The 14,487-nt window shown below is 43.0% G+C and overlaps 1 protein-coding gene across 5 annotated transcripts in view; it reads right to left on the reverse strand.

Moving 5' to 3' along the window:
- Positions 1-14,487, reverse strand: part of LOC110949304 (signal-induced proliferation-associated 1-like protein 2) — an 88,742-nt gene that overhangs the window by 45,859 nt on the left and 28,396 nt on the right. For all 5 annotated transcript variants that reach the window (XM_022191261.2, XM_051959773.1, XM_022191258.2 and 2 more), the window contains exons 2-4: positions 10,363-12,139; positions 6,987-7,120; positions 5,631-5,819 (exon numbers count right to left, since the gene is read on the reverse strand). In XM_022191261.2, coding sequence (XP_022046953.1) covers positions 5,631-5,819; positions 6,987-7,120; positions 10,363-11,878 — 1,839 coding nt within the window. In that variant the 5' untranslated portion in view covers positions 11,879-12,139. The remainder of the gene's footprint in view (positions 1-5,630; positions 5,820-6,986; positions 7,121-10,362; positions 12,140-14,487) is intronic.

Raw genomic sequence — 14,487 nt, forward strand, 5'->3', positions numbered from 1 at the left:
TGAAAGAGCTCCTCCTTAAGCAATACTTTTGTTTGGTAAGTGAATCCTCTCTGTAGCAGTGAAATATGAGTAAGAAGTCCTGAATGGCAGCAGTGCTCCAATAATAATACTCTTGTTTCATTCATTCAACAGAGGTGTCTCAATACAGATATAACGTATGTCTTAGTCACAAAGAGGAATATTCACAGTCGTAGTAAAGCCAGCCAAATCTCACAGACTTTCACTGCAAGCATTAATATGATCCCCAAATGACAGCTCCGATATGAGCTTGTCTCCTGAATAGACAAGAAGAAATAAAACATCCACACTGATTTCTCTTGCTAGAGTGAGAGTCCTCTCTAACAACATCAGTCTTTTACAGCTTTCTGCCAAGAAAACGAGTCAAAGGGGAAATCATATGACAAAATAGCCCCCTGCGTTTGGCACCTGTTGCCCAATATTCACAGCTGCAACCTTCATCTTGACCCCGGGTCAACGTGTCAGCGCAGCAAGATGAAAAGGTTTCTCTGAATGTGAAAGCCAACAAATGGTCTATATAGCGAAACAAATTGGAATTGTCTTTTTCCACCGTTACAGGTTATCAGTTCCTGGTGTGCTCCTGACACTGTTGTCATGGTGACTTCCTCTATCAGGCAGGCTGCTCTGCACTAAAGCTCCTGCGGTGACGGAAAGCTATTATACCATCAAGCCCAGTGGAAATGGCATGATGTGCAATGATGTGGTCCTCAATTTTTTTTATCCTGTATTATATGGACTCATTTAACCTCCTGCCCCTCTTAACAGACTGGCCAATGGCGAGGACAATCAAGCTGCCCTTTGGTGTGAATTTGTCGCCGCTTGAAAAGTGCCAACACATCAGGACAGATAACACATATACAGATTAGTGGCACTCCTGAGGTGAAATTCATTGTGTAACTACTTTTGATGTCTCTTTTTTTGGTGGCGTCAGCTTCTGATAAGGTGGCGCACCATTGAAAAAAAAAAAAAAAAACCAGCTAGATCCCATTTAAGGGATCTTGCCCAAATTTTTGAGCACAGTTTGCAGAAATTTTCGCTTTGCATCGGTTACTTTTATCAGTGATCCTCTGCCTTAATCTGTTCACAGCTGGGTGATGTTGAAAACTGCAGCCCTGCTCCTTTTTTAAACAAAAAATAACACGAAAATGAAATGAGCTAATGAGTGGAGAGAGAAATGGGGACAGTGTTCCCCCCGGAGATCTCTGAGATGCACCAGAGGGATACGGCAGTGTCCCAACACAACATGCAATACCACTGTGACATCTGTCTGCACTGCAGTGTCCTGATGCAGCAGAAGAAGAAAAAATATCACAAATCCTGGCTGAAATCAGCATGCACCATTACACGGACATCTATTGTGGTTTTGGAGTTTCAGGGTTCAAGCTCTGCAGCAACAGTACCTAAAAGTGTAATGGTCCACGTTACACTTTGGAGTAATTTGCTCAAGTCATTAAAAAGAATCAAATGAAAAATGGGTTTGAAACTTTTATGACGTATTTAATTTGATTGCTTTTACAAGAGGTTAATTGTCTCTGAGTTTGGGTTTGTTGCTTCAGAATTAGACATTGGAACAAAATTAAAAAAAAAACTCATTATTCTAATTGGCTTGTGGTTGAACCATACCATTAGGCAAGCCTACAGTCAGTCACAGATCCCATACCATTTTATTTTCACACCCTATGGGTCAGGTGCAGCAAATACCTTGGTCACAAACTCCAGACCATGCGTAATTACTGTAATGTCAGATGTGCTGTGCAAAATGAGGTTGTGCTCCTGGATGTGTGGCTGGTTGCAGACTTCCCAAGGCACCAATGGTACATTCCAACCACATGTGCAAAACACAGAAAGTGTTTCAGAAAGAGAGTCATTTTGTATTTTGGCGTAACGACTCAAATGTGAGCAGTTACAAACTAAACTGATAGAATATCACCCATTTGTAAAGGAATTTAAAAAATGAAGAAAAAAAAACATTTATTGTCACCGCTTTTCAATATCAAGACAGGAGATTGAGTTGTATATGGGAGCAGTGATTTTTTTTCTGCGCTGCAATAACAGCCCCAGTAGGAGGTAGATTACTCTGCTGAACTCGTGGAACAAATCGCACTTAAACCTGAATTATACTTCAGTGTTGAGGCGTGTTGCTGGAGGCATCAGGAGTGATTTATGATTTAAGGACTTGCAAAGGCTTTTCTTTTTGCCTCGTTTAAAACTGCTAAAAATCTTGAAAAGCAGTGTTGGTGATTTAGAAATATCCTGAACTCATTCTTCATTCTCTACATAAATGAGAGCATTGAAGTGAGATTCACTGTCTAGCTTAGGAAGAAGGTCATTTGCTTAACATTATTGAAAAGGAATGATCAGTAGCCTTTCTCTGACCTCCTTAACGTTGTCTTCACTCTCATCAAACACTATCACAAGTGGTTAGTTACATCTTTTAAGAGGCTGATCTGCTGGCTAGCCTTTCCATTTATTCTTATCAAGAAATATAAATTAAAGTGGAACATGACAGCTTGATGTTCTAACTAATGCAATGATAGAATGTTTCTATTAAACAAGAATTCTGTCATTTCACAGATTTACATCGTTAGAAACAGCAGATGTGCATTAAATATCAATGTATTTCTTAGAAAAAAAAATAGAATTAGTGATTTCTAGCACCTAAAATCCAATCTCAAAATCTGATAAACTGCTTAATGCTTTTCCCAGCCCATCTGCACACAGTCAGTCCACTGTGATCTATAATGTGATCTAAACCACATTCACATATGTTCAGTACTCCTCTTACATCCAGTGCCATTACAGCACTGTCTACAACCCCTGCTTTCAGGGAGATTCTTTCTGCAGAACTGATCGTGAGGATATTGCGGGCCTTCTTGCTCCAGGATACTGTTGCTTGCTCTGCATGCTCTCTGTTCACACCTTTCTCTTCATAGCAAAAAAAAAAAAAAAAGGGCCATTAAACACATAGGCACACTCAAGCACAAAAAAGCACCAACATCTCCAAAGCAGCGCATCTAAGAGTCCTAAGATAAGGCTTTTTACATGTGCTAGAGGACAATTATGCACTCAAACAAACGAAAACAAGGCGCTCAGATCACCACGCTGCAGCTCCTCCTGTCCAATACGAGCCTCCTCACATAAACACATTAAAGGGGCAGTCAAAGTCCAGCTCGGGTAAAAAGCAGATTAAGGGGTGCTTGACATATCAAACATTTGCACTGCAAGCACAACATTAATGATTAAAACAGGAGTGTACAAAAATACTGCTGTCCAAATATAAAACTGGCTTCGACTGGGCGTTTGGTTTGAGGTCTATGAGGAGGAGTGCCAGTTGGAAGAGCTTTAAGCCCCACTTAGCCTGGGCTCTCCTCCTCTCAGAGTAGTTTCTTAGATTGTTTTATTGCATTTTTTTTCGACCATGTGTTAGTTTCCGTCTTAAATCAAAGCCTTTATCTGTTTCTCCTATAACTGGCACGGGGAGTTGTATGGCAGGTGAACAAACTTCTTCAAAGCACTTCCTTCCAATGTTAGTCTGTCGTAATTGGACACGCAAAGTCGGCCATCCTGAGTGCAGTTAACTTGCTTTAGACGACACTACATGGCTCTTGTTTGTGTGTGTAACAAAACCCTAGTACACAGGAGGGACATGGCTGACACTTTCTATTATAAGAGTCTTTCCCCTGTCAATTGGAAGGACGGGCGCATGCTAACGAATGTAATTAAACTAATAAGCAGCCAATTCTCTGATAGTCAAACAAGCGGTACACCGCTGGCTAATCCTTCCGCTCTCCTTTCCATCTCGCAGTTTCATTAGATGAGAAATTAAAGGCCTTAAGATCACACAATGAATCTCTCTGACACCTGTGAAGATAGGCAGCCCATATCACTATTAGCAATTTTATTCAAACAGAGATAATGTAAGATGGCACCCTCCGCCATCCAGGCAGAATAACAAATCGGTTGCTCTCAGGTTAAGTAAGCTGTCAAAAGTGAGTTATTTGAGCTTGTGTCTAAGCGTCCTATCAGCAGAACAAGGGTGTCAAAAACAGTCGATGCTGGAAACAGACAGTGTGGGTTTTCCATTGATTCTGTTTAAGCGCGATATTGCCTGTCTTATGTCTTCACCTGGGAGAAAGTGTCACCTGTCTATAATAAGCGGCACACATACACGACAAAGACTTCAGCTATCTGAAGTTAATCTTTTCCTTGTAACTACTACAGCTGATGTCTCTGATGTCTATGTCTGAAACAAACATGCCTTAAATATAATATCTGTAGTGTGATATTAACGTAGTCAATCATTTCATTCATCTAAAATGCCATTGATAATACTGACATGTGGCACTAGAAAAACGCTATCCACAATCTGAAGAACAATTCTCCCCATAGATTTAGTTGAACTCATGAGATCACATGATTAGTTGTGCATACGGCTGCCTGGATACAAAGCCTTTCTACTGAACTCAGCGTGAAAAGGCCAACTCTCAAATTTCTGCATCCTGTTTTCACCCTGATTATATTATAAAAGCTCTGGCCAGAAGCAGTGATTTGCATTTACGCTGCTTTGATGCTTCTTTTGAAAGACCAGTTGTTGCTAACCAGCTAGCCACGACTCATCCTGTCTTATGATTCCCTCCCAGTGGGCTGATCAGGTCGCTGCTGTGACAGTCCTCAATTTTAGCTGCTTCCTCAGTGAGTCTCTAGTGCTGCAGAAGGACTCCAATTCCAGTGTCATGCACTATAGCTGGTGAAAGTAGTCGACTGTTTATCCACAGGTGGACTTCAGAGAGAGAGCAGAACATCTACTGCCACCAGCTTTTGTCCATGATGGTGGAGTTGGAGTCACTGGAGAGGCAGTTAGCTACATCAACAACAATCATAATAGCTGACCAGCCAGCAGGTAGGGAAACAGAACCAGACAAAATAAAATACAAACATATAATACTTTTAATTACGCAACGTGTATGATTCCTCTAAAAAGCAGACGTGGAATTAAGATCACTCAAGATATAAGACTGCTATTTTGCCCAACCCTAAATGTAATAACTTGCAAATCTGTGTGCAGTGAATGAATCATGGCTTCACCTTCCTTACAGGAATAGTCTGACATTTAAAAAAAACACACATATTTGCCAAGAGTTAGATGAGAAGATACCACACTTAAATCGGCTGATTAAATACGAAGCAAAACCAGCAGCTGGTTTTTATGCTTAGCCTAGCATAAAGAGCACCACTGACTTCCCTAATTAACATAGTTTATCTCATTTACTTCATCTGTACAACACACAGAGTATAACAGCAGAAATTAGTAGTTCTATGAAGGAGATTATGGGATGCACTAGGCAGTTAATACCAGGAGTGAAGTTGGACAACCTCAGTCACTGCATCTGAACAGTCACAACCCCCCCCCCCATAAAGCCACAAACAGTTAGGCTTTTCAACAAAAACTAAAAGACATATTTCCCAAAATGGCAAACTATATGCTTCATGTCTGCTGTTTATATCAAGGCGCTTAACCACAGATTTCTCCAGTGCCGTTAAATCAACAGCTGCAGAAGTCTGTGGTAGCATTCACCACACTGAGGGAAAAAAGGACACCTGGATGTACTCACCCCCTGCTCATCCAGCTTGAGGAGCTGTTCTGGGACCTTGGGAGAGTTGAGGGCCAGCCTCAGACACTGGATATTCAGCTCAGGGATGACGTATTCAAGCACTTCTTTGAGCGGAAGGCCGCGAGCTGTTCCATGTCTTGCCGTGGATGGAATTGCATCCTCCAGGATGGCTCCACGGAGGGTGGTCAGCTGACAGGAAACACAGATGGTAAAGATACGTCCAGTCAAATTAACTCTCTGTCGTGTGTCATACACAGTCCTACTTGTGTTATAGTTAAGATCTGGGTATGGTCACATGTGCTGTCTTACTATTTAATGGCTCTATTAGACAACATTAGGAACTCACATTCTAAATAATTAAGACAGACTAAGTGTGCATTAGATGCTGAGTGGTTTTTTACTACTAAGGCTGTAAAAGTGCCAGTAAAACAAACAGCTTTAAAACACCCACTCTGTAACCCTGTGTTGTTGTTTGGAACATCACAAACACATTTACACTCATAAATCCCATTTCCATCTGCACAGCCTGTGGACACGAGCGTCAGCAGTCAATCGTTGTCCGACAGCGAGGCTTTCTGAAAAGCAGATTACTTAACAGACTTAGTGAGAAAGGGAGAGCGAGAGTGGGGCCAAAAGGCGGAGAGAGCGCCGAGGCTAAACGACAGGAGCACGTGCAAATAGGCACACCAGCGGTTGGGGAGTTAAAACACCGTCTACGTGCTACTTGCAAGGCTACCATGACCCAGATACATTGTTTTATCGTGGGAGTGGTGCTCTAAACCGAGAATGGCGCTGGATATCAGTGACATTTCACTGCCTGACGCATCTGTTGCACCTGAATTATTCAGTGAATGAGACCGAGCAGCATCAATCAAGGAGGGCTTCGGGTACCACCAGGGACGATGAGACAACGCATCGCAGTTTGTGGATTAATCATGTTTCATGTGCACATGTGTGTGTACGTTGGTGTGTGAGAGTGGGAGTGACTGAGGGCAATCACACCAACACTGATAGACCGTATCAGTGTTTGCATGGCTGGCCAATTGAATCACAACTGGCACAGAATCACTGGACACATTAGGGTGCTCGAAGCAGATGTAAGAACAGGGAGCTGCGAGGAGCCTGCTTGTTCTCAGTGTTGTTGAAGCATTCCTGGACTCCTGCGCTGCTTGACTGAGCCCTAATCTGAGTGACCTTAACGCGCATTGCTGAATGCAGTACATGAGAAATCTGAAATATCCATGCTCTGTCTAGTAAACAATTCTTTCACAGAGCGACAATCATGCAGGCTTCTCCTACCATGCTTCCATAATGTAAGCAGTGAAGTCAAAGTGCATATCAGTGGATTATTGTTACCTGACTGGTTCTGAAGGTGACCCGATAGTTGTACTGCATTCCTTCCTTCTCCTTTCCTTCATCCAGCTTCTCCCTGCGTACACTGACTGCCACAGGTCCCAGATTGTCATCCACCCCAAAATAGTTTTGATGCTCTGGAGGTAGAACAAGGAAAATCCAAATTACACACACGTTAAGCATCACATTTATATCACTGAAATGAAAAAACATGATTCAAAAGATACCTTACAGGTGTGCAAACTCGTACTTTACAGACACAGATTTAAAAAAAAAAAAAAAAAGATTAAACATCATTATTCACATCTTAATCAAATCACTGTTCTTGTGTCAGTGGAATATCAATATATATTATTCAGTTCATATATTTAATAAATCATATAAAAACGCTTTGCGGATTGAACATGGCTGAGCTGTGAGGCTGATTACAGAGAGCAGCAGGGGAGCAGCGTTGATTTGAAATTTATTCACTTTGCATTAGAATCGGTGAGCTCTGGCTTGTGGCTGCAGAACTGGGATTTTAAAAATAAAAAATATATGCCTTGAAAATTTTGACTCACTACAAATGTAGTTTTTAATTCTGATGTAGTGCGTTCATTATCCTGACACACAGATATGAGCAACATTCTGTAGACCTGCACCATCAAATAATAGAATTTTTTGTCGTTTTACTTTTATGAGTGGATTTACCAGTAATAGAAGTATACTGTTGTTGACTTCTTTCTAGAACACATTAAAGACCAGACTGGCATCAAATTTTGCATATTTGGTAATGTGTGCGATCCCTGAAAAATGATTTTGTTGACTCTCTGGCCTTTCAACGAGTGCCAGCCTAAATGTTCTTCAAACTATGAAAAGCACAAAAACCATCAGCCAAATTATCAGGAAATCTCTCTGGGATATTCATGGCACTGAGCCTCTTAATGTTTTCAGTAACCTACTAACCTGTCCAGTGTACATAAAAAAAATACAGAATGTGATGGGCAGATTCTCATTACTTTTCTTTGCCCCCTTTATGCCCCCTGAAGAATGAGTACTTTTTCATTTGTGGACACTTGATGATGCTCTCCTCTTTTGACACCCTCAGGTCAAGAAGTTAATTTGCACAGCAATCTAATGGACAGATTGTCATGAAATTTACTGATTACACAAATGCTCCTGGGGAGTACATTTTTTTCACCACATTCCTAGTAAAGCAGATATGATGAAAAAGTCGATGAACACAAGCGGGGTTGCTTGGAGGGCTTCAGACTCTTACTCTTGCCAGTCATAGGAATTATAAGAAGCAGTTTTAATTTTTGTTTTGACAGTAAATGTACTATTAATTTCTGTTTTGACATTAAATGTACTATTACAACAGTGCGTACGTGTGTGTTTAGGACACAGACAGGAGCAGAGCTTTGCACACATAGCAGTGCCTTGAGCAAATACTCCCTAATCCAGGCTAAAGCCGAAGAGAAAGACCTGGATTGAACAGACAACAAAAGAAAAACCTCAGCGGGGAACCCAAAGCACTGACATTTGCAAAGAGATTTCTGCTGAAGTTTAGATATTGCATCCACACCACGTAGCACACAGAGCGTAAATATGCTGGTTCTTGTCACTATGGCATCGGCAAAGCGCATCTCAGCATGAATAATGAATTAACTGTTTGGAGGCAAGGCAGGGTTCTGAAAAATGTTTGACTCGTCAGGGGCAGTGGGCTGAGGGGAAGTGCACCATGAGGCATAAGGTCAAATGGTGGCAGGAAGGCTGTCTGCGATAGGAGGCCACTAGGCATCCAAATACCGGCAGCACAGTGATTGAAACAGTGTTGACTGTGGAGGGAAGCTTTTTGTCAACACATTTCAGTAACATGTCAGTGCAGCTCATCACATGGTGCTGACAATTTGCCAAAGGTTGCAAAATGGATGACTTTGATTGTCATGTCAAATAATGTCCCTTTCCTATCTTCCTCCACACAGCAAAGAAACCTTTAAAATCTTTTAGTCCTCTACTGTATGCCCTTATGTTTTACATTTGGGACTCTAAACATTATTTCAGGTCACATATCTCTCTAATAAAGACATTTTTACATCAGCTTATACTGCATATCTCAGTCGCTTTACACATACAGTACGTGACCATGACCTGCATATAGCAAGGCTTGATCCTATGAGGTGAAGAAAACATCGTGTCCATTAGGGCGGCCTGGGGAGAAACACTCTGGTTGCTAAGGGAGGAAGGGCTTTAGGCAATCAATAGGATCAATGTTAAGCTCAGGTTGATAAAAGCTTGCTGTAAAGTGGTGATGTGTGGCCATGTTTGTGAGAGTGTGTGTTTGAGTTGGAGCACAGGTGATGACAGACTTGTCCATCCAATAAAACACCTCATGAAAAAAGGCCAAGGGCTACAGCCACATACTGTGGAAAAGGCATCTTCCATAAAAGTTTGAACATTAAAATGACATCTGACAGTGAGGCAGGGCATATCAGTTATACAGCGACCTGTGGGGCCCCAAAAAGCTTAAATATGCAGTATATACACACCATAAATATATGTAAATATACACCAGTTTTAGGATGATTAGTGACTGAGGCCAATTTTCTCAGTAATGATTAACAGAGTAAGTTCAAAGGTACACTCACACATACTGTTAGTGGAGCATCAAGTGAAGCTACATACTTTTCACCAAGGAATATTGTAATACAGAGTATCTTTTGAAGAAGTTCAGGAATCTCAGAGTGTGAAAGGTGAAGCAGCTGTTTTCTGGGCGGGCTTAAGAAGGGGTAATTCAATCTGGTTAGAGCAACAAGCCTAGACAGTGGGAAAAACAGATATGTAGAATGTGGTGATGGGTTGGGGTCGGCGTGGTATTTCCAGCGTCAGTCATAAAGGTGTTTTAATGAGGAGATCTGGGACCTTAGAGTGGTTTTGCTGACCCTAAAGTTTCATACGAGGGGTCCTCACACCCTCATGGTCCCCATGGGGAACAGCTGCAGCACACCCTCTCGCTCACCTCTCTCTGCTCATATGACTAACCACAGTCTCTCCGCAGGATTCGGGGTCATATCAGTGGGAGGACGCGACCACTCCTCTACCGAGGAAGTGAAACGCACACCCTCGCACCCAGCACAAGCCTGCTATTGTTCTGGACCTTATTTCATGTGGTCCTACAAAAATAACTGGGCCGTCAAGACATGTGACCCAGTGAGTGGAGGCTGTTCCATTTGGGAACTTGCTCTCACCAGGCATTGTGAACAGCGTTGCTTCCAGGAAATGGATTTGGCCTGGAAAGTTTATTAATCCGCAACACTGAGTCATCTAAATCTCCCTGTATCATTTCTGTTCAAAAATCTGTCGACTCAAAAATCATGCACTTATTGTGAGTACTGCTTACCTCTCCCATAGAAGTATTTGTGGTAGTAGTACGCCCCAAGGTCAATGTGCTCAATGATGTAGCGTTTGACCTTCTCCCTGTGGATTGGCTGGTTTTCTCGAGGCACCTCCAGTACAGAGACTCCTGCATTGGTGCAGTGGGAGCTTAGAGATGATTCAAAAGAGCAGCTCTCTGACACACCACTGTAGTTGGCACTGTTGGCTCTGGACAGGGAGATTTTCCTCTCGCCCTCGCCACCGATCTCATTACGAAAGTGTGGACAGCTCAGGACTAAGCTGTTGCTCTTCCCATCGCCCTCATCCACATCCAGGTTCTCCTTCGGATTCAAATCCTCCCTGCTGCCCAGTGGAGACTCAAACATGGGGGGATTTCCACTGCTACATCCTGCTGCTCCGCCATCTGCCCCTGCTCCAGTTCCGGCCCCAGCTCCACCTCCGGACACTCCACTAGCTCCAGGCCCTATTCCAGCGGAGGCAGCTGAAGCCCCGGTAGTAGTGTTCTTCCTCTGGCTCAGGTTAGCTCTGCTTGCCACCGCCTCACTGATGTTAAAAAGTACACTCTGGACATCGTAGTGGGCAAAGCATTTTTGAAAGCTGAGAGGTCGCCTGTCATCCTCGATTGAGAGTCTCAATGCGTCGCTCTCGCTCTTAATGGTTCGCAGTTTCCTGAACAGAGATGTTTCTGATGACTCCGATTTAAGACGTCTCATGAAGGACTTCTCCCGTTCCCGGCTATATAGGAGAGAACTGTCTATGTAATCGTAGCCTGGAATGTGGACTATCTCACCCCTAGCGATTTGTGCTGCCGTCTGCAAGCTGGGAGAAAAGGGGGCATCACAGCGCAACAATTCTGGGAAACCCAGAGGTGGTACGCTCCGGTGGTCCAGGGTGTCCACTCGGTATCCCCTCAGCATGGTGAAGAAACCATCCCCACTCAGGCCCTGACGGTCAATAGAGGATGTGCTGCCGTACTCACGGTGCAGCGACGCTCCAGTGTTTGGGTTGACAGCGTTCTGGTCCATTATGTCCTCAGAGTCTATGTCACTTATGGTGACATCGCTGTTGCTCCGCTGACGGATAGGGTGGAGACCCTTCAGCGGGGAGTTGCTGAGAAGGTCGCTCAGTGTGTATTTGTCTGTGTAGTCCATCTCCAGACAGACCGTCTCGCCAGGCTCTAGTATTTCCACAGTATGTTCCTGCTGGCCGTTCTGAAAAATTGGTATCACGCTCTGATAGTTCGGCGAAGGCCGCCCGTCCCATCCATCTTTCCTCGGGGGCCATTCTGTCACCCTGGCCCTGACACCCATTTTAGGCATGGCTGGGGTACCATTTGTTTTGCCTGCACCATCAGGTTTCCCCTGCATGCCTGAGGTTGGTGGTCCCATGCTGCCATTCAAGGCTTTGAGTTTCCTGCTGAATAGCTCCTCTGACTGCATGGCTCTGGAGTATTCTTCTGGGCCTCCCACAATTCCCACAAGGTTTGATTTGTTATCTGTCACAGGGCTCAAAATACTCATATCCTGCTGGCAGACTCCTTGAAGAGCAGACTTTCAGGACCCTTCTTCATTACATCCTGTGATTTGTTCACTGGTGAGTGGAGGAGGAGCCTCCTTCCTGAGTCAATGAAGCAGCCGCCGTCATAACTCACAGAAGGCGGGTGGCATGACAATCGACACACAGCATTTGGATGTCAAGGGCAAGTGTCTGAGGAGCACTGAGGCACAGCGGAGTGACGTCTTTCCTCACAGCGTGCCACCAATGCAGAATAACAGTTGGATCTATGACACAAAAAACACAGAGGAAAATGGTTAGTACAGAGGACGTAGGTATGAACACTGGAACTGATACATTTTGTATTCCTCAAAAATGACACATTCAGTTCATCTGCAAAAATGATCACACGGCTGACCTAAATTGTCTGTGCCCTGCTATCTTGTAATAAACTCTCACCATGGGGTATGCTAGGATATATTAGTTTTGGAACTATGTAGAGCATATCACAGAATATGGCTAATTAGTGTATTTGGGAGGGAGAGGGTGCTATTATGGGTTTATAACAAGATTAGATGTATATCTTTGTTGGTGCTTCCAGCCAACAGATGGTGGAGAAGCAAATTACAGCAACAAGAGGCAGATGTTCAGCTAAATGTTCACATGTACCAATATCTGATCCAACCGCTTGCAGCATCATCAAGCCGGCAAATTATACAGGAGGGATACTTTCATATATTCAATGCCAATTCCACTTCGCCTTTTTATCTGATGTAGTTGGTTTTGAGGAAAATTAATGAGGTCCTGATGAGGTAAATTGGCTATGACAAATAAAAAACTGAAATGGAATAACAGGCAAAATTCACTGAAGTATGAGATTGTAGTCTACGCCACGATCATAACTTTAGAAGTTTGTCCTATCCGACTTGTTCAGCTTTGCTGGGGAACTGGGGAAACAATAAACAGACAAAGGGCTGATATCAGCAGTTTAATTCAATAACCTGAACACTGGAGGACAGAGAGAAGGAGAGAGAAAACACTGGTTGGCTTGTCCTTGAAAAGAAGCTCTTGGGGATTTGAGATGTCAGATGAACACACATTGCAAACTCACATGGTTTCCATTTTTATCCATAAGTAATTTCCCTACACATCGACTATGTGTAGACTTTTGTTAAATAGGTGCCAGCTTGGCAATAAAGCCTTTTTCAACTTCGGAAAACAATTTGACATGGACAATGTAATAAATTTGTGAACAAAGACTGCACTGTATGCCTATGCTAAAAGCAAAACTCCAGAGAAAGAGAAGAAAATGAATGTGAGGAGACACAAGCGTGTCCATGTCCTTGATGTCATCTCATGCTATAGCATGCGTTATAGGTCTTGTGGGGGTAAAGAGACTGAGGTGCTACTGTGGATTCATCTCTACAGACACCGACTTCTGCATGGAAGATCACAGCACATCATGCTGTAGCTGAGACTCCGAGTCTTCCTACACTGACCTAAATGCTCTTTTCTTGTTCTTTGGGGTTGATGGTGTGCCTCATTTCTTCTAGTACTGCAATCATGCGAAAACCCCATGAGTTATCAAGTAAACCCTCCAAATCACATCAGAACACGGCAATGACTCGCTAGTATTTGCTTCAGGGAAGATAAGGTCTGTTAAAGCTACTCTCTTCGTACTGTTTTAATGTGAACACGATAGATGAAGGCGGGCCTGGCGCACCACTCTTTGCCTCAGCTCCGTTCGCAGGCCTTTAACATGATAGCTTCAGCTTTCAGACAACTGTTTACATTTCGCTGTCATTTACTGCTAAGGAGGAGGATAAACTATTTTGGGAAGAAAATGTGGGCCACATCAAGATTAGCTGCCGGCCAGACCAGACCAAATACACCTGGGACGAGTTGGAAACATTTGAATAATAAAGTATTCACTTCTGCCTGGGCCAAATACAGGTTAATGCATGCATGACCCAAATGTGTAAGAATAGACTGGTAAAGAAACCATCTGAGTTACATCTACTGCCAAAGTATTCACAGCTTTCTTAAAGCCAATATGAACTGGTGTGGTTATGAACGTAGCTTTATTACCAGCAGAAAAATGTTAAAAAAACAAAAACAAACCATCAGCCAGTGCAATTGCAATGCAATACAACGCAATGTTCTGCTGGGAAACATTCATGTGGATGTTATTCTGACATGTACCTACCACTTAAACAATGTTGTAGATCAAGCACCCCCAGAGATCCTGTTTCCGTGACAGGTAAGAACGGTTGATTTTAATTTTGTGGCCACACAGTGCATGTAGTGTCACTGTATTTAACATGGGGTTTTGAGGGGACTGTAAGACATTGTGTAGTGTCATGTGAATGCATAATATAGTGAGGAGGACTGCTGTGGGAAATATGTTTGTCCTTTACACTCAGCGAATAATGAATAATGGAATATCGGACTGAGTGAACAATACCAAACCCACTTACTTTCAGTACAGACAACGTCTGTTTGAAGAGCCAAAATGAAAGAAGTATTGTTAAGTTTGATTTCCAATTAAGAAATGGATCCCAAGTTGTAAAAATGAATTCTCCATTTCAGAATATGGCCAGTTGACTGAATCATGAAAATGCACACAAATGCACTA

Source organism: Acanthochromis polyacanthus, chromosome 15, assembly GCF_021347895.1.
Source record: "Acanthochromis polyacanthus isolate Apoly-LR-REF ecotype Palm Island chromosome 15, KAUST_Apoly_ChrSc, whole genome shotgun sequence".
In the NCBI taxonomy this organism is placed as follows: domain Eukaryota; kingdom Metazoa; phylum Chordata; class Actinopteri; family Pomacentridae; genus Acanthochromis; species Acanthochromis polyacanthus.